The sequence below is a fragment of the Rhinatrema bivittatum genome, chromosome 1 (assembly GCF_901001135.1).
Source record: "Rhinatrema bivittatum chromosome 1, aRhiBiv1.1, whole genome shotgun sequence".
Classification (NCBI taxonomy): domain Eukaryota; kingdom Metazoa; phylum Chordata; class Amphibia; order Gymnophiona; family Rhinatrematidae; genus Rhinatrema; species Rhinatrema bivittatum.
In genome coordinates, this window is record NC_042615.1 from 601,534,520 (window position 1) to 601,560,143 (window position 25,624).

Genomic DNA, 25,624 nt, shown 5'->3' on the forward strand with positions numbered 1-25,624 from the left:
ACGAGAGAGATGTGGATCAGCAGTGGACCAATCTAAAAGGAGCAATCACCAAGGCAACTGCTCTATATGTTAGAAATGTAAAGAAAAGCAAAAGAAAACTGAAACCTATCTGGTTCTCAATGGAGGTGGCTGACAAAATTAAAGCTAAAAGAACAGCATTCAAGAAATATAAAGGATCCCAAAGGGAGGAGCACAAAGAAGAATATTTGTATCAACTGAGGGAGACAAAGAAATTAATCAAGTTGGCAAAGAGTCAAGCGGAAGAGAGGATTGCCAAGGAGATAAAAAATGGTGACAAAACATTTTTCAGATACATCAGCGAAAAGAGAAAGGTCCAAAGTGGTATAGTGAAATTGAAAGGTGGTAATGATCAATGTGTAGAGAGAGACGAAGAAATGGCAGAAATATTAAACGAATACTTCAGCTCTGTGTTCACTAAAGAAGACCCTGGAGAAGGACCATCTCTAAACAACAAGAAACTGGAGGGAAGGGGAATAGATGAAAATCCTTTTACAGTAGAAAATGTGTGGGAAGAACTAAAGAACCTGAAAGTGGACAAAGCCATGGGGCCTGATGGGATTCATCCAAGGATATTGAGGGAGCTCAGAGATGTTCTGGCGGGTCCGCTGTGTGACCTGTTCAATAGATCCCTAGAAACGGGAGTGGTGCCAAGTGATTGGAGAAGAGCGGTGGTGGTCCCGCTTCACAAGAGTGGGAACAGGGAAGAGGCAGGCAACTACAGACCGGTTAGCCTCACTTCGGTGGTGGGAAAAGTAATGGAGTCACTGCTGAAAGAGAGAATAGTCAACTATCTACAGTCTGGAGAATTGATGGACCAGAGGCAGCATGGATTCACCAGGGGAAGATCCTGGCAGACAAATTTGATTGACTTTTTTGACTGGGTAACCAAGGAATTGGATCAAGGAAGAGCACTAGATGTCATCTACTTGGATTTCAGCAAAGCTTTTGATACGGTTCCGCACAGGAGACTGGTGAATAAAACGAGAAGCTTGGGAGTGAGTGCCGATGTGGTGACCTGGATTGCAAATTGGTTGACGGACAGAAAACAATGTGTGATGGTAAATGGAGCCTTCTCTGAAGAGAGAGCGGTTTTAAGTGGTGTGCCGCAAGGATCGGTGTTGGGACCAGTCCTGTTCAATATCTTTGTGAGCGACATTGCAGACGGGATAGAAGGTAAGGTTTGTCTTTTTGCGGATGACACTAAGATCTGCAACAGAGTGGACACGCCGGAAGGAGTGGAGAGAATGAGACGGGATCTAAGGAAACTGGAAGAGTGGTCGAAGATATGGCAGCTGAGATTCAATGCCAAGAAGTGCAAAGTCATGCATATGGGGAGTGGAAATCCGAATGAACTGTACTCGATGGGGGGGGAAAGGCTGATGTGCACGGAGCAGGAGAGGGACCTTGGGGTGATAGTGTCTAATGATGTGAAGACAGCGAAACAATGCGACAAGGCGATAGCAAAAGCCAGAAGAATGCTGGGCTGCATAGAGAGAGGAATATCAAGTAAGAAAAGGGAAGTGATTATTCCCTTGTACAGGTCCTTGGTGAGGCCTCACCTGGAGTACTGTGTTCAGTTCTGGAGACCGTATCTACAAAAAGACAAAGACAAGATGGAAGCAGTACAGAGAAGGGCGACCAGGAAGGTGGAGGATCTTCATAGGATGACGTACGAGGAGAGATTGAAGAATCTAAATATGTACACCCTGGAGGAGAGGAGGAGCAGAGGTGATATGATACAGACTTTCAGATACTTGAAAGGTTTTAATGATCCAAAAACAACGACAAACCTCTTCCGTAGGAAAATAATCAGCAGAACCAGGGGTCACGATTTGAGGCTCCAGGGAGGAAGATTCAGAACCAATGTCAGGAAGTATTTCTTCACGGAGAGGGTGGTGGATGCCTGGAATGCCCTTCCGGAGGAAGTGGTGAAGACCAGAACTGTGAAAGACTTCAAAGGGGCGTGGGATAAACACTGCGGATCCATAAAGTCAAGAGGCCACCAATGAAGAGTGGGTGACTCGCCAGAATGATGGCTATTGACACAATACCCTTATTAAATAAACATACACATGCTTACTGTGACTCCTACATCACTCTAAGCTTCAACAGCAAGAGGTAATGGAAAAAAGGATTTGCACTCATAAAGAGGGGAGTAGCTGGCTTGTTACGGCGGTTACTACCCCAAACCAAATATGCCTGATACTTCACTTTCAATGCATATACAGCATAGCTCTCTGCTTCAATGACAGGGGAGAAGAATAACTGATACTTCACACATCCAGCAGAGCTCTCTGCTACAACGGCAAAGGAGAAGAAAAAGGGTTCGCACTCAAAACGCGGGGAGTAGCTGGCTTGTTACGGCAGTTACTACCCCAAACCAAATGTGCCTGATACTTCACTTTCCATGCATATCCAGCATGGTTCTCTGCTGCATCGGCATGGGAGAAAGACTGATACATCACGCATTTCCAGCATAGCTCTCTGCTTCAATGGCAGGGGGAAAAAAAAAAAAAAAAAAAAAAAAAACAAAAAACTGATGCTTCACGCATATCCTGCATAGCTTCAACGACAGGGGTGAAGAAAAAAAAGGATTCGCAATCACAAAGCGAGGAGTAGCTGGCTTGTTACGGCGGTTACTACCCCAACCAAATGTGCCTGATACTTCACTTTCAATGCATATCCAGCATGGCTCTCTGCTTCTACAGCAGGGGAGAAGAAAAAAAACAAACCAACAAGAGCTGTACAACATAGTCTAGGTAAAACAAATAAGCATGGGTGTAGCTTGCTTATCGCGGCGGTTACTGCCCCTACTACCCCTAACTAATCAAGCTAGATATTTCACTTGCATGCAGCTCCATCACTGCTCTCTACATTAATGGTGGGGGTGGAAGGGGAATAGAACAAGGAGCTAAGAGTAACAGATAAGAATGAGAGAAAAAATGTGTGAGGCTTGCTGGGCAGACTGGATGGGCCATTCGGTCTTCTTCTGCCGTCATTTCTATGTTTCTATGTTTCTATTACTTTCAATTTATTGTTAGAACATATGAATTTAAGGGCTGCTTCTGTTTGGTGCAGCATGTTTCAGCTTAATGTTTTGGATCTTCCTCATTATTCTTGGTAATCTTGATCCTTTGAGGCACTCGGTTATCAGTGATTCCCCTGCACACACTAAGTTTATTTTTAGCTTTATGTATATTGTTTATAGCAGGAATTACCTTTCTCATTCTCTTTTGACTTTGAGTCCTTGGTGGTGGTACTATCAGCAATGAATTTTGCTATGCAATATTTAATTTCTATATTGTCGGTTGATGGTCCCTTTTTGCAGGTTATTGCCTCTTTTGGTCTTTCTTTTCATGCACTTTACTTGGGATGCCAGGTTTAGTTTTAAGTAGTCTTCCCTCTCCTGGACCCCAGCATACATATTAGTCTTCACATGGAGGAGCTGGCACCTGAACTCATGGTCTGTCCTCTAGTCTCTCGCCTGCCTTTCATCTTCATTTTGCTTATGTTTAAACGTTTTTTATTGATTTTCACAACAACTTAATATTACAACACTGAGGCTGGTGGGACTCTTAACCCTCCTCAGAAAAACACTTAACATATAACAACCCACAGATTACACCCTCTCCCACCCCCCTCCCCCCCGCCCACTACATGTGACAGTCGAATGGCATTGTCAAGAATCACAACTCTCATTCTATTGTAAAGTTTACAGATAAGCAAGTGATTACATAAAGTTCTTAATCATTAATTAGGAGACTACGTATACAATGTGGGAGGGCTTGAATATAGTGGTGCCACACCTTCAAAAATAATTTCCTAGTACATGGTGACTTTAGAGAGGCTATATTCTCCATGGCCATCATCGTGTGCAAACTATTTCTCCAGGCCCAGAAAGACAGGTCATTAGTGGTGCGCCACTCAGAATAATTTTTTTTCCCACCAAACAAGCCTTGTGAAGAAGCATTTGCGAGCCAGGGTCTCTGATCCGAATGGGCGATATGCAACCAAATAGCAACCATAATGGAGTGGTAGGAAATGCTACATCTAGCAAATCAATTAAGTAATCGGTAATCGCCCGCCAGAAGCGTTGTACCGATGGACAGGCCCAAAATGCATGTGACATAGTGCCGGTAGCCTGGCCACAGCGAGTACAATTGGCCGAGGTGGTTAACTTAAGATGATATGCTATCTGGGGTGTCACATATGCCCGACTCAAGAATTTAAATTGCAATTCTCGGTAATATGCATTGACCGAGAGCCTGGCTACACGGCTAAAGCAAGCTTTAAGTATATGTCTGGTCACCACAAACTCTCCATCATGATTCCAGCGAGCTTCCAGAATGGCACAGATATCACCTTCTATACTCTTTTTCAACTGTGCATAGTAAAACGATAAAGATGGAGATGTCCATGCCTTGAATTTAAATATTTGGTCCAAAGAATGAAAAGTTGAGGGATTTTTATATTCCCAGGGAATGGACCATAAGTAGTGGCCAATTTGTAAATAAGAAAATGTCTGATTATCCCCTAGACCATAGGAGTCTTGAAAGGAGAAGACAGCTCCCTCGACAGTAAGCAGGTGACCTAAGTAGGTGATACCCTTAGTCTGCCAAGTCTGAAAGCTTGAAGACTGCATGCCCGGTGTAAAGTCAGCGTTTCCTCTAACTGGAAAAAAATAAGCACACCTGTCAGGAAGCTTCAAAATTTTCATCACTCTTTGCCAAGTCTGTCTAATTGGGCGTACAAGCGGTGAGTGAAGAAGACATGGTGGGAGTTGGGCCGAAGCTGCTTGTATTACGTATGCTGGAGTGAACGGAGCCAACATGGCTTGCTCAGAGTATAAAGTAATAAATGACTCCAGATCTAACAGCCAGTCTCTGACTACCCTCAGGTTACAGGCCAAATTATAGGTGGCCATGTCTGGCACTCCCATCCCGCCTCTTCCCCACTTATTCTTCAACCAGGACAAGGAAACTCATGATTTCCCCCCTTTCCAGAGATACTGCCGCAGTGTACTATCTAATTTTTGGAGATCTCACCTTTTCAAAATTATCTGCACATTCTGGAGAAAATATAGCCATTTAGGTAACATTATCATTTTGAAAAGATTTATCCTACCGCTTAAGGAAATGGGCAAGCGGCTCCAGTTCTTCAAGCTATCAGTGGTGCTCTGCAAGAGGCCTGGTACATTAACCTGATATACCTGATCTGGGTCCGCTGGGATATATACCCCCAGATAACTAAGGGGACCTGTGTGCCAATGCAGGGGAAAGTCATCCTGCCAACTAGATTGTAAGCTCGGCGGGTAGGCTATCACCGAGGACTTAGTTTCATTCAACCTCAGTCCCGAAAAAACTCCAAATGACCATATCAAGTGAAGCAAATGTGACAGGGAGTTTTGAGGGTCTGTAATAAACATAAGTCATCAGCGAAAGCCTCGCCCTTAAATATACGTGGTCCAAACCGAACCCCCCCGTACTTTGTGGCATTGGTGTATCGCGAGCAATAGAGGTTCCAGTTGTAATATGAACAATAATGGGGACAATGGGTATCCCTGTCTGGTTCCCTACGCTACTGCGAATGGTTCCGATCGGGCTCCATTTAACAGTATTACAGCCCTGGGGTCAGTATATGACAGACGCACTGCCTGAAGAAAAAAACCCGAGAAGCCCATTTTTTCCAAAATGTAGACTAAATACCGCCACTCTACCCTGTCGAACGCCTTTTCGCCAACTTCTACCGTCACTTCATCCCACAGTACTCCACCTTGGTGGCTCCTCTAACGGCCCTCACCCGCAAGGGTGCCGATGCCCGAAACTGGACTCCAACCGCCGTACAGGCCTTCCAGGCTCTAAAGGAAGCCTTCCTTCAAGACACCTGTCTCCGGCACCCGGATCCCGTACGCCCGTTCGTAGTAGAGGTGGATGCCTCCAGTGTGGCCGTCGGGGCCGTCCTGTCCCAGATTTCTAACGACGGTAAAGCCCGGCCATGTTCCTACTTCTCCCGGAAATTTTCGCCCGCCGAAAAGAACTATGGCATCGGGGACAAAGAACTGCTGGCCATCAAGCTGGCCTTTGAAGAATGGCGCCAGTGGTTGGAAGGGGCCCAACACCCAATTGTAGTGTATACGGACCACAAGAATTTGGCGTACTTATCCCAAGCACAAAGGCTCAATCCCCGACAGGCACGCTGGTCACTCTTTTTTTAGTCGCTTCAACTTCTCCCTTCGGTACCGACCGGCGGCCAAGAATATTAGGGCGGACGCCCTCTCACGCACTACAGAAAGTGAAGACACCTCGGAACCCCCTCAGTACATTCTGGATCCAGCGAAGGTCCAATTGTCTGCCACCGAACTGGTATCCGCTGGGAAGGTGGTAGTTCCACTCCGCTCGAGAAAAAGGGTCCTAGCTTGGGCGCACGACTCTGACGGCTGGCCATCCCGGGATCACCCGGACTCTGGAACTACTAACCGAGTTCTATTGGTGGCCACGGGTAAAAGAGGATGTTCGCCTATATGTCCAGTCTTGTCCCACGTGCGCACAACAGAAGCCCTTGCCGGGCCGTCCCTGGGGTCTCCTCCAGCCACTCCCTGTACCCACGGAACCGTGGACCCACATCTCCACGGACTTTGTGGTAGAGCTACCCCCGTCCCAGGGTAAAACGGTGGTGTGGGTCACCATTGACCGCTTCTCGAAGATGGCTCATTTTGTGCCACTGGCCAAGTTACCTACGGCCCCGGAGTTAGCTGAACTGTTTATCCATCATATCTTCCGACTGCATGGTTTGCCGCTGCACATTGCCTCGGACCGAGGGCCCCAATTTACGGCGAAGTACTGGCGGGTGCTCTGTAGGAAATTTGGGGTTCAGCTAGACTTGACCACGGCGTTTCACCCCCAGGGCAACGGCCAAGTGGAACGCACGAATCGAACTCTGAAAGCGTTCCTCCGAGCCTTTGTGGGGGACCAGCAGGACAACTGGGCGGAGTTCTCGTACAATCGCCATCGACACTCCGCCACGCTACAGTCTCCCTTCAAGCTGGTTTATGGAAAGGTTCCCAAACCGCCACTACCCTTATCAGTCTCTACCTCCTCGCCAGCGGCGCAACTGACGGCCAGCCAGATTCAGCAGCTTTGGCACTCCACACAAGAGAGACTCCACCACACCGCCGCACGCTTCAAGGCTTACGCGGATAAATCTCGGCGACCTGCTCCATTGCTTCTGCCCGGTTCAAGGGTATGGCTCAGTACTAAGAACATCCAGCTTCGGCTTCCGTCCATGAGGCTAGCGCCTCGCTACATTGGTCCCTTCCAGGTAGCCGAACGTGTTGGCGCGGTTTCCTACCGCCTACGTCTTCCATCTACCCTTCGCATACATGACGTCTTCCATGTCTCTCTCCTCAAGCCGGTGGTCCTCTCCCGCTTTCGACCTGTGCCTCCGAAGCCCACTGCTGTCACTTCTGATCCGGGAACCACGTACACTGTTAAGGAGGTACTGGATGTCCGGTTCCGACGTCGTCGCTGGGAATACCTCCTTTTGTGGGAGGGCTACGGGCCCGAGGAGAACTCGTGGGAACCCTCCTCTCACGTCCTGGATAAGGATCTCCTCCGCCGGTTCCATCTGGCTCATCTGGCCAAGCCCCGGCCTCCAGGGAGGGGGCGCAGGGGGGGGGGTACTGTTGCGATCCCGGGCCGTCCCCGGGACCGCCACTTACCCCGCCGCGGGTCCTCTCCGGTTTCGCCGCTTCTTCGGGCTCCCCCGAGCCTCGGTCGGGCCGTACAGGCCCCAAGTACGGCGCTTCCACGCCGCGCTGGCTGCCGGCATTCTCCGCGGCTAGGCCCCGGCTCTTAAAGGGGCCAGCGCGGGAATCCACAGCACTGCCTCCTGGATGACGTCAGACGCTCAGCATATTTAAACCCCGCACCAAGACTCTCTCCTTGCCTTGCAACGAGGTTCCCAGGTTCTCCTGTATCCAGTTGCTGCGTTCCTGCTTCCTTGTCTTCTCTTGGCTTCTGACCCCGGACTGGCTTACGTTGATTCTCTGGCTTCTGACCCCGAACCGGCTTACGTTGATTCTCTGGCTTCTGACCCCGGACCGGCTTACGTTGATTCTCTGGCTTCTGACCTTGGACTGGCTTACGGTGATCCATTGGTTCCCGACTCTGGACTGGCGAGAGACGGCTCTTCGGCACTCAACCTTGGACTTCTTCTGACCAGGCCCCCGCGGGCCCTCCTAAGTCCCAGCGGCCGGGTTCCTACAGGCTCCTCCTGGGGGGACTCCAGCTTCCAGGGTGAATCTCCTAAGTCCCAGCGGCCGAACTCCTACGAGCTCCTCTCGGGGGAGGATCGGCTTCCAGGGCGAAGACCTTCTCACCACAGTGCCAGCGCCACCATCTCCTGCTTCCTCGCCAAAGCCCTTGGTCGCATAGGGCTCCCAGGGTTCCACCTTCGGCCAGCCATCAGCCTGTCCTTGCCGCCTCCCGGCCGGGGCCACTGCTGCAACCATCTTCAGCAATCCATCCTCTGGCTCCGACCGGCCCAAGGGTCCACGAATCCAACAGAATTAGCCATGCTGTCTGGGAGCGCCTCGTGACCGGTCAGTAGGCGGAGTTTTCTCAGTTAGTACAGAGTTTTGAACTCTGTATGGCTGCGCGGTGAACTTCCTGCGTGATTGCCTTGTTACCTCAGTCTCTTGTAGCCAAGCGAGATGTACGTGGAAAACGTTTTTGGTAAAATCTGTAGACTGTCTAGGGAGGTGGGATGGGATCGCATGGCTAATTTATCCTGCTTTCTACGGAAACACCGTTTACGGTTAGCAAACCTGCTTTTTCCTGTCGATAACAGGGCTGAATTAGCCATGCTGTCTGGGAGTCCCAGGCTCCCGGGTTGTGTCCATATAATACGTTTTTCCAATTGAGAGCACTACCCTTCAATAAAGGTAGACAGTCTTACTCATCATGAAGGGTTGACAAAACTGCTGAACCTAGAGCTGCATCGAAAGTTGCTTGTTGTCCAATGAGATGTGAAAGTATGAAGAGAAGACCAGGTTGCCGCTTTGCAGATGTCAAGCAGTGGAAACCTTTTCAAATGTGCATCAGATGCTGCTGTTGCGCGAGTCTGGTGTGCATTGGGATAACCAACTAGCAATGGTTCTTTTGGAGACAGGCTGGTTTGGATTATTAGGGTTAAAGGAGAGGAACAATTGAGAATGGTCTTCCTTGAGATTGAGTACTGTGTTTGTAGTAAGCTAATGCCCTTTTATAGTCTAAGTGCAGAAGCTTGTCTCTGTCATTATGATGAGGTTTAGGTTTAAAGACTGGCAATATAATTGACTGGTTTATGTGGAAAGCCAATACTACCGTAGGATGAGGCCAAAGAGTGACCTTATCATGGTAAAATTCTAAATAAGGAGAATAGTGAACCATAGTTCACTTACTCTCCGTGCTGATGTGACGGCCACTAGAAAGACCATTTTCCAGGTTAGGTATTTGATGTGGCATGAATCTAATGGCTTGAAAGGAGGCAGCATTGGTTGTTCGAGGACTATATTGAGATTCCATGGTATAGGTTGTTTTGACACCGGTGGCCTTAGACGTAGCATGCCCCTCATGAATCTGGAGATTAATGGACGGTTGGAAATGGGAAGTCCGTTGTGAGCATGGTGGAAAGCTGCAATAGCACTAACATGCACATGAACTGAAGCCAGCGCTAAACCAGCAAGGTAGAGTGTATGAAGATACTCCAGGAGTTGTGTGGCTGTTGATGTGAGAGGTTTTAGCTTTCTTTGTTCACACCATTCCATGTAATGATGCCACTTTCCTGCATAGTTACGTGTAGCTGAAGGTTTTCTGGATGCAATTAGAATATTTTCAAGTGGAGCTGGCAGACCCAGATGGTTTAGTAATTGCCTTTCAATCTCCAAGCTGTCAGGTGGAGGGATTGATGCAATGGATGAAGGCGGGATCCCCCTTCCTGAGTCAACAGACGTGGATGGTTCTCCAGTGGAATTGGTGGGCGAATGGATAGTCGCATGAGGTACGGATACCAGGGCTGTCTTGGCCATGCCGGAGCTATGAGGATCATATCCGCTATACATTTTTGAATCGCTATACATTTTTGAATCGTCCTTGATATTAGCGGAATGGGAGGTTAGGTGTATAGTAAGCCCTCTGTCCATGGAATGAGGAAGGCATCTGGAGCGTGACGCAGTTTGCTCGGGTAAATGGAGCAAAATATTTTTGTTTGATGGTTGTGCTCTGTGGCAAAGAGATCTATCATCGGGTTGCCCCAGCGTTAAAAGATTCTGGTTGCAACTTCCTGATTTAAAGTCCATTCGTGTGGATGAAAAGTCCTGCTGAGGCGATCCGCCGTGATGTTGTCTAAGCCTGGAAGGTAAGTGGCTTGCATCGAAACTTCGTTTGCTATTGCCAACGTCAGATTTCAAAGTGTTTCTCAACAAAGGATCCATGAACCAGACCCTCCTTCCTTGTTTATGTAGAACATGGCTCTTCTGTGTAGACCAGAGACCTTGAGTCTTTAGTTCACTCAGATGAGCTCCCCAGCCCCTTCTGGATGCATCCGTCGTGAGAGTGAGTTGATGGGGAGGTAACCAGAAGGGTGCCCCTGAGGTCAAGTTGCCGGTGTTCTTCCACCAACGAGTGTCGATGCGCATTTGGGTGGCGAGTTGTATCTTGGTTGAGAAGGGCTGAAAGTATTGAGACCATTGATTCTTTAGTTTTCACTGTAGGTGGCGCATATATAGTCTCGTGTAGGGAACTACCTGGATAGCCGTCGCCATATGACCAAGTAGCTGAAGGACTTGACGTGCCGATGTATGTGATCGGTTGTACAGATGTCGAGCCAGTGAGGATAGAGTTTGAATCCTGTCCTGTGGGAGGTATGCTCTCTGTTGTGTTGTGTCAATGAGTGCTCCAATGAACTGTAACGTTTCAGTCGGTTGCAGGTTGGACTTTTCGTAATTGATTATGAAGCCCAAGGTCTGCAGACAATTGATTGGAACGTGTGAGTTTGTAGAGTAGCCTGATCCGAGGCTACTAAAAGCCAGTCGCATAGATAGGGAAAAATCTGGATCGACAGTTGTCTGAGGTGAGCCACCACCACCGCTAAACACTTTGAACACTCTTGGGGCTGAAGACAGGCCAAAGAGAAGAACCTTGTATTGATAGTGATTGGTCTGAGCTTGAAAACAAAGGTATTGCCAGGAAGAAGGGTGCATGGGGATATGGGAGTACGCATCCTTCAAGTCTATGGAACACAGCCAGTCATTGGCTTGTAGGAGGGAAAGAATAGTCTTGAGAGACGTCATCTTGAATTTTTCTTTTTGAATGTGTTTGTTGAGATTCCGTAAGTCTAAGATTGGTTGAAGACCTCCGGACTTTTTTGGAATGAGAAAATAATGGGAGTAGAACCCCTGATTTTCCTGTGTCCTTGTAATTCTTTGAATGGATTTTTGGCTTTGTAGATTCTTTAACTGTTCTTGAAGGTACAGTGAATGGGTTGATGTATTTCGGGGAAGGGGAATGTGAGGGAGACCCGGGAGTGTTACAAAATTTATTCAGTAGCCCTCCCTTATATTGTTCATCACCCAAGCATCCGAAGTAATCGCCTCCCAATTGGCATAAACAGTTGAAGGCGACCTCCTATGTAAGGTGGTGGAGGTGGCCCGGGATAGCTCAAAAAGATGAAGTCTGTTTTTGAGGAGATGCTGGTGTTTGCTTTTGTGGCCTTTGTTGACGAGGCCGTCCACGGGACTGATGGGCTTGAGGTTGGTATCTTTGGTGGAAATAATTCTGTGATCGATAGGTATTATATGGCTTATAGGGTACCCTTGGGTAGGACTTCTTCCTGAAGGAAGGGCAAAATTTCCTGGACGAGGTATGGGGGTCTGTGGAGATGAGTGATAGTACAGCGGTACTCTGTTCTTTAAGAAGAGTAACAGTTTCCCCAAACTTCTCACCAAAAAGATTGTCACCCAGGCACAGTATGTCCATTAACTTATCGTGAACATCCTCTCTAATTGCACTTGCTCTCAACCACGCCATCCGTCTGGCCGCTATAGCCGTAGCCGAGGACCTTGCGGAAGACTCAAAGGACTCATAGACAGACCGAAGTAGATGGCGAAGCCCTTCTTCCATGTCTGTAAAAGGTTGTGGCAGAGTATTTTCAGAGGTTAAACATAAGGGACGTAATCTCTGAAGACATTCAAATAAATACTGGATTATGTAAAACTGATGATGTTGAATTTTTGTTGCCAACATGGAGGAATGGTATACTTTACGGCCAAAATAGTCCATAGACTTATGATCTTTTCCTGGTGGTGAATTGGAATGAAGTTTTGACCGTTTTGCCTTTGAGAGTGCAGATTCCACTACTATTGAATTATGTGGCAGCTGTGTGGAATTCTGCATACAGTACTTTAAGTCCGTTTTCCTTGATGAGGCCGCAGTGGTAAATGGTCTGTCCCACATTTTATGAAGAACTGTATCCAGCACTGTAAGTGGTGGTAAAGCTGTTGGTTCTGGAGGCATTTCGAATATTTTCAGTATCCCTAACACCTCTGACCTAGGATCAGGGATCTTTCCCGTTTCGATGTTTAAAATAGAGCCCACTTTTTCGATGAACTTTGCGTAGGACAAGTCTTTGGGAGGGGAATAAGGTTCTGGGAGTCCTTCTGGAGGGTCATATGGGAACCCTGTAGATGACTAAAAAAGCAGCAAGGAAAGTTGCTTAATAAAAAGCCGTGAGAGCAACAGTACAAAATAAGCAACCAAATGTCCGATCTTCTAAAAATTTATTATGTGGAAACAAATGTATGCAAATGAGCCCGACTCCAGCCGAGTTTATTAATTTTCATTTTTTATTTTTTTATTAATTTTTATTTATTTTTTTACCACTGATCATCCATATCCTAATCATCACTTGTTACCATTTTTACTTCACTTACTTTTTTATTTTATTCTTGAGTTCTCTTTTTAGCTATTCACATACTCGGGTTCACTCCTTCAATATTTGACATTATAGTTTGGTTCACGATTTATTCTACACTTATTGATAGGTTTTTACTTCACTTGCATTTCACCTTTTATAAATCTTTTTGACTACTGTTGTTGAAAATCAGCGTTCATTATTGTTCATTTCTATACTAATTTCACATCTATATTTTTTCTACTTGAGTCACTCGTATTCAATCCAGTCTCACACAGCCACTCCCCCTTTTTTGACAGACAGTCCGTTTTGGCGCGTTTTTATATGCTTTAAATAGAGTACGCCGGCGCCGGCGTCTTATTGTGTTTTCAATTTGCTAAGAAAGTGACCGTAGCGAATTTGCACTACGGAGATCGGGAGGTTCACTTCTGATATAATTTATCTCTTGTGGCTTACACTGCACAGACTGGCGAAACTTTGTGAGTAGCGATATTTTTATTTGACAATTCGCAGCCCAGTATATCTGATGATTTGCCATAAGTGACTTTTTCCTTACTCTGCATATTCAACAGTTCGTGCCTTTAGATTGTGACATTATATTTCTGCTGACATTTAGACGGGCTGGTTTTAATGATTCATATTTTTCAGTGAATTTTAAAGTTGATCTAAGTTGTGAAAGAATCCAACTATACAGCTAGTTATGTCAGATGTTAATTACATAGTTATATTTGGCGTACGTTGCAGTTATTACTAAGGCAATTGGCATGTTGCTGGTATTTTTAAGATGATTCATAACATTTATGACAACCATCGATGCAAATGTTTTAATTTAATAAAATAGCTGGATATTTTGTACAGTATAATCTTGACTAAATTCACCGCCATGCTGCCGTTGCTTTTAAACCCATTCTGCCATTGTATTCCGTGGTAGATGTGTAAGTCGTGTAAGTGGTTCAATTTAATCACAAAGCTATTCTCCCCCCCCCCCCCCCCCCCTTTTTTTGACTGACAGTCTGCTTTGGCGCGTTTTATTCGGTTTAAGTAAAGTGCGCCGGTGTCTTATTGTTTTTTCAATATGTTTAGAAGGTGAATACAGCGAATTGGCACCACAGAGATCGGTAGTTTTACTTTTGACATGATTAAAGTTCTGTGGCTTATTTTGTACTGTTGCTCTCACAACCCTGTAGATGAACCAGGCGACTATCTCCATGGTGAGTCTGGAGTGTCTGGTCGGCCTGGGATTGGAGATGGTGCCAATGGCTGAGATGGAAGGAGTGGAGTTGGTGATGCAAGTGGCGAAGGTTGAGAAGGTGCAAGTGAAGACTGAGGGTGTGTCGTGTTCAGTTCTTGGAAGAAAGTATTTAACACTAGATGCTAGAGGTTGTGAAGGACCTGGAAATGGCCCCATTCCTGAAGACATTGCTGATATAAGCTCGTCTTGAGGAGGCAGGTCTGAGTTATGGAGAAGCAGAGGGGATTGTGGTCTACTAAGAGAAGATCTATCAGAATCCGAACCCTCGCTAGATGTGGCAGTGTCATGGACAGAGTCTAGTTCCACCTGTTGGTGAGAATCTGTCACACCAGGTGTTGTAGATATTACATGCTTAGTTTTTTGTGACTTCTTAAGATGTTCCTGACTTAGTAGTGTGACTGCGTCACACTGGTGTCAAGTGTGTCAGAATTCGAGGTTGAATCGATAGTTTCGCATGTTTTGAGACATGGTGCTTCAATACGTCGTGTAGAATCGGTGCTGCGCGCTTAGATGCACCTTTGTGCACTGATGCGTTGTGTGTGTCGTTGCGTGCCACCATCGTGCGCCCCTGTCATGTGCACCATCGTGCGCCCCTTGTACGTTTAGTTATGTGTCGAGGCCTCGGGTGCCGACTTGTGCACCGGTGAGTTGTGCACCCGGCTATGCGCCGTGCGCGCATCTCAGCTCTGACCCGCTGTCCTGCTTTGGCCGAGTGGGTTCAGTGAACTGAAACCCATGCGGCTCATGAGGGGATTTCTGTGAAAGAGGAGTTGCGGCCTCAACTCCCTTCACTGACCCTGGTGGATTTACCGACCTGGCCCAGGTACCCTCTAGCGAAGCAGACCTTTTAGACTGAGTCTTCTTCGGTCTCTTTGACTGTCCCGGCGAAGACTGTGTGGATGATATCTTTAGCAGCGCAATTTTTTCCGCGTGTTTCCTTTGTGCTCTGGGGGAAATACGACCACAATCCCGGCAGGAGACTTGGTCATGTTCCGGTCCCAGGCATATATAGCAGTAATTATGTCCATCAGCAGCATTTAAATCCGGATGGCTTAGGAGCCATCACTGCCCAGAAGAAATGAATAAGATAAAAAAATTGAGAAAAAATATCTTCAGAGACAAGGAGGAGAAAAACCCTGAGTGCAGACTTGCTCGCGGAAAAAGAGACTGAGGTAACAAGGCAATCGCGTGGGAAGCTCACCGTGCAGCCGAACAGAGTTCAAAACTCTGTACTGAGAAAACTTCGCCTACTGACCGGTCACGAGGCGCTCCCAGACAGCATGGCTAATTTAGCCCTGCTATCGAAGAGAAAAATCATATCATATAACACCTCCCAGCTCTCTCTTTTCTAAGATGAAGTGCCGTAGCCTGTGTAACTTCTCATAATAGAGGCATCCCATCTTCTTCATCATTTTTGTCTTGTTTCTCTGGTCTGTCTCCTGCTACAGTGGGTCCATGAACAGGGTCACTATGGCCTATAGCTGCAGTGAGGGTATTTTTCTTCGCCTGAAGATTTGGCCCTGTTACCATCCTTAGCCCTAGTGCTGAGGCTAATGGTGGGTACCCTTTTTTCCAGGTGATGTGCAGCCAGTATACATTTTTCTTTTTCCTCTCACTCTTGAGATTTGATTTTGATGTCAATGAGTTCACCCTCTGAAGGTAATTAACGAGACTTGGCAAGAGAAATTTACTCTCCAATTATTCTTTCCCCACTCAGACCCCAGATTCGAGGCTATATGAAGAAGTTTGCATCTAAAATCGGAAGGGTCTAATTGATAAACTTTGTGGGATGCATATACAATGAAGGTTTTTGTCAATAAATCTTGCATAAAAAAATTAGAAAGTAGATAGCTTTTTGTAAACTTTAAGTAGCAAGGTCAAGTTTGTGGAAATCAGCAGTATAAGTCTACTGACTGTATATAATTTTGAATTAACAATGCCTGTCATACAGCATGATTTTTTAATTTACTAAATGTCCTATAACTGAAGATATACCAATAAGGTTTTAGTTAAATAGAAAAGTACACAGCTAATAACCTTGCATCTGTATTTAAATCTGCTGCTGTATTCAAAGCAGTTTGCATCCTACCATATTATTTTTAGATCTACATTAATGTCCTAAGACCTTACATTGTTTTCATCCAGCTAGATAAAGATTTTTATTAGAATTTGGCATGATTCTTAATTATCAACCGGTATGTGGTCTGAAATGTCATCTCTGTTTCCACAGGTTACAACGTACACCTATCAAGCTCCAGTGTTTTGCTATAGATTCTTTAACTTCAGCTAAGGAATCTCTGGGATATATTGTATTAGACTTAAGAACTGCTCAGGAACAAAAACAGGTATTGAAAAACTGGGACTATATCTTATCAAAAATTGTGTAGCAATGAATCCCACTTGTGCACTGACTTTTAAATGATTTTAATAAATGTTTTTCTAACCTCTTTATATTGGGCTTCTTGTAAATGACATTTCAATTGTGTTTTTTTTTTTTTTTGGCTTTTAATACTTTCTCTTGAAAATAGTGCCTTTGTCTTGGTGTTATGCTCCCTCCTCATGTGTTTTTAGTTTTCTTTAGCTGTCTCCACAGATTCTGTTTTCTTGGTCTCCCTTTATCCCTTCCATAAACCTTCTTTTTTTTCTCCCTTCATCTGTTAGTCTGCAACATTTTTTTTTTCATTTCTTCCTTCCTCTGCTGTCATCAAAATGCTTTTTAGATCTTTATACCAAGGGATCTAATCCTGTGCCAATAAGATCATAGGGCATATAAAGAATATTGGGATATGTGGTTTGTCTGTATTCTTACACTATCAGTATCGCACTCCAGGAGAGACGGTGGTCTCCTGTCTTATACTATATTTTCAGTAGTCCTTGACTGGACAAGTCAGACTATATAGATGATCCCATAGCCCATTAAGTTGGTAAAAACCTCCAGAACTCATCCACCCAGAGACTAGAATGAGACTATCTCAATGGGAAATTCTAAGGTTCTATCTATCTATCTATCTATCTATCTATCTATCTCCTCACATATGGGTGACGTCACTAGCGGAGCCCTAGTGCGGGAAAACTTTCTGTCAAAGTTTCTAGAAACTTTTGACTGGCCCTGTGAGGCCACTGAGCATGCCATGATATTCTCTGCCACAGGTGTCGCTCTTCAGTCTTCGTTTTTCCGCGCTGCTACCAGCATCGCGGTTCTGGAGCCGTTGAGTTTTTCTCAACCCTTCAATTCGACTTTAAAGTCATAATTTGATATTCTCTCTCTCAGAAAATCTCTCGGGACCTTTTTCTTACCGGCCGGTAAGTAACCCAGTCTCAAATTTTCTGATTACTGGAAATTTATTTTCCCCTCAAGACGTATCGACGGCCGTCGATCGAATAAAAAAGTCAAAATGTCAACAGGGTTTAAAAAATGCTCTGTTTGTACCAGAAAAATGTCACTCACAGACCCACATACTGAATGTGTAATATGTCTGGGTGACGAACACGACGTGAGTAACTGTCCACAATGCGCGGAGATGACACCGAAAAGTCGGAAGACCAGGCTTGAAAAAATGGAACATTTATTCAGCCTGCAACTAATACCTTCTCCATCACAGTCATCGAAGTCGTCTTCGGCTGGAGCGACTAAGCGCATAATTCTTAAAAAACCTCACCCGGGACCATCGGGGGACCACTCGTCCCCTTCATCGTCCTCGACGTCGACAAAATCCGCCGAAAAAACTAAGTCTAAACATCAACACCGGCATCGAAGCCCCTCGTTGTCAGACTCTGCTTCCCAGGAAGGTTCGACAGCAAAGCGGCCTAAACACCAAGAAACATCGGAGTTCTCCACGCCTCGGCCTACCTCGATTCCACTACCTGCACCAGATCCTCCACAAGGTACTGTGCAAGAACTCGTACCTCAGCCTACGCCACCGCCCTCAACCGCTCTGGTTCCATCGGTTGTGCGGCCGGAATTGTCAGATTTAATCCGACAAGCAGTTTCACAGGCTTTGAAAGACCAGCTTTCAGGGCCGACTTCTCTGTCGATGCCGATGCTTGCAGCATCGATGCCGGCAAATTTGCCGATGCCGGTGGTAACACCGATGCCGGGGTCACTCTTGACTCCGATGACAGCAAGGGAATCGATATCGACACCTAGAATTATTACGGCATCGACTTCCATATACGCTCAGATTCTGTCTGCTCCATCGATGCCGATGACTATGATACTGCCGTCGACAGTATCGACGCCGAGGAGACCAGGTTCCACGATTGCATCGATACCACCTATTACTTCATCGATACAACCAGTGGCAGAGGACACTGACCCTCAGGAGTTAGCACTCTTTCAACATCTTCTACAGAAATATCATAACGTCATTCACACAGTTCCACAGAAAACCACGGATAACCATCCCTCCATCGTTTTCTGTCGATGAACCATTACCTGGACCATCAGGTATTCATTTAAAATCAAAACCAACCCCAAGAACTCCCTATCAAGATCCGGATGATGATGATTCTTGGGATGATCAAGGGTCAAACACCTCTTCTGAGGACTTTGTCAGAACCCTCACCTCCTGAATCACGAAAAAGATCCCCACCAGAGGATTTATCTTTTTCTAGTTTTGTGCAAGACATGGCGGATACAATCCCTTTCAAACTATCCTCCGAACAAGATTCTAGACAACACACTCTAGAAGTTCTCCAGTTCGTGGATCCACCAAAACAAGTTCTGGCGATCCCCATTCATGATGTGCTTTTAGACCTGCAACACCGGATTTGGGAGCACCCATGCACGGTTCCAGCAGTAAACAAACGTGTGGACACCACCTACCTAGTGCAACAAGCACCAGGTTTCCAAAAAACACAATTACCACATCAGTCTGTGGTGGTGGAATCCGCCCAGAAAAAATCAAAGCGTGTACGTCCACACTCCTCAGCTCCTCCAGGGAAGGATCATCGTTTTCTCGACTCCCTTGGCAGAAAAATTTATCAAAGTGCACTCCTATCTTCCAGAAGCTCTGCCTATCAACTGTACATGACACAGTATCAAAGGGATCTCTGGAAGCAAATGGAAGAACTCACAAATTCTCTACCAGTGCAATTTCAAGAATCAGCACAGGCCATAGTTACCAAAGGTCTGGAAGCAGGAAAGCATGAGGTACGAGCTGCTTATGACAATTTTGGCACTGCCTCAAGAACAGCAGCAGCAGGAATCACAGCACGAAGATGGGCTTGGTTAAAAGCATCAGACCTCAGGCCTGAGGTACAAGAAAAGCTTGTAGACTTGCCTTGTCTTGGAGACAATTTATTCGGGGAAAAAGTACAGGATGCTGTCCAACAACTTAAGGATATATAGATAGATATAGATAGATATATTTAGAGAGAGAGCTAGAGAGATAGATATAGATATATATATATATTTAGAGAGAGAGATATAGATATATATATTGAGAGAGAGAGATAGATATATATGAGAGACAGACAGACACAGAGAGAGAGACTGAGTTTGGTACCAGGATGTGTCTTTTTATGAAGGGTAATGGCTTGAGTGATAGGTGAATAAAAAAAACAAATTTACAGGCAGGGTTTACTCTTTTTATTTGTAGAGGGAAGCTTGTTAAGAACTTGGACATGTTCATGGTCTCTCCCTGCAGAAGAAGCAGGCAGTGGAGGATACATTGGCAAGGCTCCTCAGTCTGAGGACTGTGATTCCGGTGTACACGTTTCAAGAAAATACAAGGCATTATTCAATTTATTTCATTGAGCCCAAGAAAGTGGGATCCTCTTGTCCTATCCTGAATCTCAAGGGTATCAACAGTCATCTGTGGGTGATGCATTTTCGCATGGGGACCTTGTACTCAATGATAATGGCCGTGCAGTCAGGGGAATTTCTGACCTCTTTGAAGATATGCTTCTGTTATGGTTTGTGGGTTTTGTGGACTCTTGGCCCGAGGTTAGAGTTGTTACCACCTGTGGGGAGGAGCCCCACAGGTCCACACCATCTGGAGGCGCGAGGTCAGGTGCAGCAGGAGCTCTGGGAGAGAATCTGTGGGGGAGGTCCTGAGGAGAGGGATGAGAGATACAGCACTGAGGAACCCCACAGTATACAGGTTGGACTGGAGAGCAGTACCTGGGCAGAGACCTCTGAGAGGGTGGCACTAGACAGGCCCGAGGAGCGGGAGCGTGAGGCAGGAAGTGCAGGAGGTATACTGCTGAGGCAGCCCCGAGGGGCGGAGCTGTGTAGCGAGGAAGGTACTGATGCGATGACTTAGGTTAACCCGCGGAGTGGGGAAGCCCAAGTCGGGTCTCCAGGTGATGACTTAAGCAACACCGAGAAGCGGGGAAGCACCGGCAATCACCTATGTAGAACGTAGGCGCTGCCCCAAGGAGCAGGGAAGCAAGGAGATAGTCTCCCAAGTGGTGAGAGCATTCCTAGAGACAACCTGAGAGCGGGGAAGCCGGCAGGTAGGACTCCTGGAAGCCGCAGGGCTAGCCCGAGGAGTGGGAGAAGCCAGGAGACCAGGTCTCCGGAGAGAGCGCACGCAGGCCCCTGAGGAGTGGGTACCTAAGTCAGGGTCCAGAGTTCAAGGAGGGTCCGAGATAAGTCACCCCAGGTCCGAGGAGACAGGAGCAAGTAGAGTAGCAATGGAACTCGTTGCTAAGTGGGCTAGCAAGGGGCGAAGGTGGTGCTTAAGAACCCTGACCAAGTGATGTCATCAGTCAGGGACACTCCTGAGGTTCCTGGCATGGGTGGCGACGGCGTCCCAGCCGCCACGAGGAACCTTGAGATGCCGCCGCGAGCAGGCCCGGAGAGGGGAGCAGAGCAACACAAGATGTGAGTAGACGTGGCTGCAGCTGTCTGCGACAGATGGTCATAACAGCTTTGGACACGTCCACATTCCCATTCGACTACAGCATCAACCCTTTCTATGGTTCACAGTTCTGGGATGCCATATCAGTTTCGGGCACTGCCTTTTGGTCTGGCCATCACTCCCAGGACATTTTCCAAGGTAATGGTGGCAATTGTGGCAGAATTGAGAAATGATGGGATCCTAGTACACTCGTATTTGGACGACTGGCTGATTTGAGCCAGGTCTCTGGAGGAGAGCCGCCTGGTGACCCGCATGGTGATCTTCCTGTTGCAGGAGCTCGGCTGGATTGTGACTCTGGTCAAGAGCAGTCTTCAGCCTGCTTAGTCATTGGAAAAGCTTGGGAGTTCGGTTTGACATGAAGCAGGGCAAGTTTTTTGTGCCGGAAGCTCATATTCAGAAGTTGAACGATCTGTGCCTGATCGTATGGTCCTACCTGCAGGTACTTGGTTTAATGGCAGCAACCCTGGAAGTGGTACCATGGGCGAGAGCACATATGCATTGTCTTCAGCGCTCCCTGCTGTCTCTGTGGAACCTGCAGACTCTGGACTATTTGATTCGGCTCCATCTACTGATGGAGGTCTGCTCCTGACTGCAGTGGTGGTTACAGCTGGATCATCTAAGGAAGGGAGTTTCCCTGGTGCCACCGGACTGGCTAGTATTGACAACAGATGCAAGCCTCCAAGGTTGGGGAGCTCACTGTTAGGTGCTGACAGCGCAGGGGTGCTGAGATGTAGAAGAATCTCTCTGGAACATCAATTGTTTGGAAGCTCTGGCAGTCCGGCTGGCATGTTTGCAGTTTGGCGACAGTGGCTTACATAAGTCGGCAGAGAGGAACCAAGAGTTAACAAGTATTGCAGGAGATAGATCAACTTATGGAATGGGCCGAACTACATCTCCAGATGATCTCAGTCTTGCCTATAGCAGGAAAAGACAATGTAAGAGCAGACTTTCTCAGCAGGGAAAGTCTGGACCCAGGAAAAAAGGCACTATCAAACGAGGCATTTCAGCTGATTCTGGATTGCTGGGGTCTCCCGTTTCTAGACCTACTGGCAACTTTTTGCAGTGTGAAAGTTCCATGATTCTTCAGTCACTGGAGAGATCCAGAGTCACTGGGGATAGATGCCTTGGTGCAGGAGTTATCCAGAAGACAAGTTGCTGTATGCCTTTCCTCCATGGCTCATGTTGGACAGATTAGTCTGAAGGATCGAGTGCCACAGAGGAATGGTGCTCTTGATTGCTCCAGATTGGCCCAGGAGACTGTGGTATGTGGATCTGTGGCGACTCCTGGTGGAATCTCTCCTTCGGTTTCCAGCACACAGGGATCTGTTGTGGCAGGCTCCTGTTCTTCACAAAGATCTGACTCTATTTTATCTTATGGTATGGCCTTTGAAAGGGCTTGCTTGCTGAAATGTGTATACTCTGTGGCAGTGATTTCCACCTTGCTAAGAGCTAGAAAGTTATCCACTTCCTTGGCCTATGTGCTCATTTTGGAATTTTTTCAGGATGGCTTGAATAAAGGCTTGGCCCTCAATTCCTTAAAGGTCCAAGTAGCAGCTCTTGTCTGTTTCAGAGGTCAGGTGAATGGTGGATCCTTGTGGGCCATTTCTTGAAAGGAGTGAAACGTTGTCATCCTTTGCGGTTTTCGTTGCCCTTATGGAGTCTTAATTTGGTATTGGGTTTCTTAGCAGGCCCTACGTTTAGACTGATGGGTAAGCTGAACTTGTGGTTACTGATCTTGAAAAATGGTTTTTCATATGGAAATTTGTTCTGCGCATAGGGTTTCTGAACTGCAGGCCTTGTCTTGCCGGGAGCCATTCTTCTGAGTGACTCCAGGGATGGTACAGCTGCGTACTGTTCCTTCTTTTCTATTGAAGATGGTCACTAACTTTCACTTTAATCAGTCCATCTCCTTGCCCTCTCTGGACAAAAAGAAAGATGTAGAGTAGTACAGTCTGTTGCAACTCTTGGATGTCAAGAGATATATTGTCCTGTATCTGGAGGTTACTAAGGCTTTATGGAAAACAGATCACCTGTTTGTACTTCAAGGTGGCACTAGGCAGGGAAAGCTAGCCTCGCAGGCTACCATAGCTCTCTGGATTGAGGATGTAGTCAGGGCTGCATACATTGATGCTGGGAAGCCGTTACCTAGTCAGGACAGGGCTCATTCCACTAGAACTCAAGCCGTGTCGTGGGCGGAAGTGACGTTGTTGTCTCCTGTTGACATTTGCTGAGCTGTGATGCGGTCCTTGTTGCACACATTTTCCAGATGATATTATCTGGATGTGCAAGCCCAGGAGGACGCAGCCTTTGCACGTGCAGTTCTGACTGGACCGCGGGCAGTCCTCCCACCTTATTCGGGAGTAGCTTGGGTATATCCCACTTGTTCTGGATTCATCTGACTGGATGCTTACAAATGAGAAATTACTTCTTATCTGATAATTTCCTTTTCTTTAGGACATTCAGATGAATCCAGCTTCCCTCCCTTGGCTGCCAAATGGTTGTATTATGGTCCTCCTCCATGGCTATGTGTTAAAGGGATTACTGGTAAGTGTTCCTCCAGTCTCTAGACTATTGTTAATACATTCTTGTCTGAGCTGAGTGTTGCCTGTTGGCTGAGTATTGAAATGGTTATCTGTTTAATCAAGTTTTGCCAGTCTGTCCACAGTTGCTTTTGAAGAGAATACTGGCAGGCTGATTTAACTGCAGTGGTAGATATACTGTGACATCCGTTTGCTCTGTCTCCGTCTGTTGGTAGAGGTGCATAATCCACTTGTTTTGGATTCATCTGACTGTCCTAAAGAAAAGGAAGTTATCAGGTAAGTAGTAATTTCTCATTACTTAAAATGTGCTTTTAAAAGAAAAACCTGTCTCGTCCTTTTGTCACTGGAACACATTTCATCTTTATTCAAAGTCAGCATATGCTTAAGAGCCAAAATCAGCAAGGTTATTAATTTAAAGTAGCAATTAGCTAAGTTTTGAAGGCTTTAGATGAATACAGGCAGCCAGAGTAACTCCTAAGATATTTTTGTGCAGTGCAGAATTTTCTATTTGCTGCACAGAATTTGGCTAAGAAACCCAGGAGGCTGTGAGATCAGCAGCATACTGGACCTGCACGGCCAGAATAGGCGCAGAGTTGCATGTGTGACCAGAAAAGGAAACTTTATTGGTGTGGGTAGAAAGAGGGAGGCTGCCACTTCTGACCTGTGCAGATTAGAAGGAAGTGACAGCCAGCACAGGCTGCTGCTGTTTCACTTTGCAGCTGAGATGGAGGAGCCAACAGGGTTGAGTTGAGGCAGGGCAGAAGAGAAGGATCTGGGAAGATGTTAATTTGGAGAAGAGAGGTCAAGCCTGGGGAGATTTTGGGGGTGAGAACATTGGAGGGGAGGGGTGTGAGCTAGGAGGGGAAAGAACTAGAGGGGAGGAAGAGAGCAGTGTGTGGTGTGTGTTTTCAAGCCTAAGGGAGCAGGACCTTATGATGTACTTTTATAGTACTTCAAGGGTTTCTGCTGAAAATATTTATTCTGTATCTTTGAGTAATAATTGTCTGTGTTGCATTTTCAATTACATATTAATGAAAATCTTATACTTCAATGGAAGAGATTCTGTACTTGGTGTGGGACCTGTCAGCTGGATCCCTTCTCTTGTGGCCCAAGTGACTTGATTCAGTATTTTTCACTCTTGTCCTTGGGCCTCAGCACATCTTAAGATTTAAAAGTTAATCTCTTTGCCATAGCACGATATAATCTTCAATCTCGTTCCACTCTTTAGCATCTAAATTTATGAAGGGACTCTGGCATTCTAAGCTTCCAGTTAGTAAACCTCCAGTGCTTTGGGACCTCTGACATGGTCTTGGCCCAATTCATTACATCTTCCTTTGAACCTCTCAAGTTTGGACTTGGTTTCCCACCTGGAAGGTAGTGGTTCTTGTGGCTGTTACATTGGCATAAATAACAAGCATATTATAGGCTCTGGTGCCATATTTGCAGTTTTTTCGCAACAGGAGTTCTAAGAACTTGATCTGAGTTCTTCATAGTAACATAGTAATGATGGCAGAATAGGACCAAATGGTCCATCCAGTCTGCCCAGCAAGCTTCTTATGGTAGTATCTGCTGCACTGTACAGATTATCCTATGTTTCTGTTAAGGACATCATTTGCTGTTCTGTGCAGTTATTCAGTGAGCCGCCTTGAAAATTCAAACAGTGCTGATGTGTTTTGCTTATGGACTTGGCCTTACACAGTCTTCTACTTCTTCACTTATGTCTGCTTATTAGTACCCGAAGGTCCATGCTGATGATCATCTGAATCCAATTCCTTTTCCAGCCTCTCCCTGCCTCCCACCCACCACATCAAAGCGGAGAGTAGTGTTGTAGTTGCATCCGAAAGCATCAAGGCTTATTGGTTAAGGGTAGTAATCTCTTGCCATTTGTTAAGGATAGTAATAGCTGCACCGTGCAGATTAACCCCTTGCTTGATAGTTCCCCAGACCATAAAAGTGTGGGCTCTCTGTGGTTGTCTGAATCCAACTCCCCTTTTCCC

General features: G+C 46.3%; 1 protein-coding gene across 2 annotated transcripts in view; it reads left to right on the top strand.

Moving 5' to 3' along the window:
* The window catches only part of CEP120 (centrosomal protein 120), a 419,833-nt gene that overhangs the window by 36,986 nt on the left and 357,223 nt on the right, over positions 1-25,624 (top strand). For both annotated transcript variants that reach the window (XM_029619774.1, XM_029619782.1), the window contains one exon: positions 16,452-16,566. In XM_029619774.1, coding sequence (XP_029475634.1) covers positions 16,452-16,566 — 115 coding nt within the window. The remainder of the gene's footprint in view (positions 1-16,451; positions 16,567-25,624) is intronic.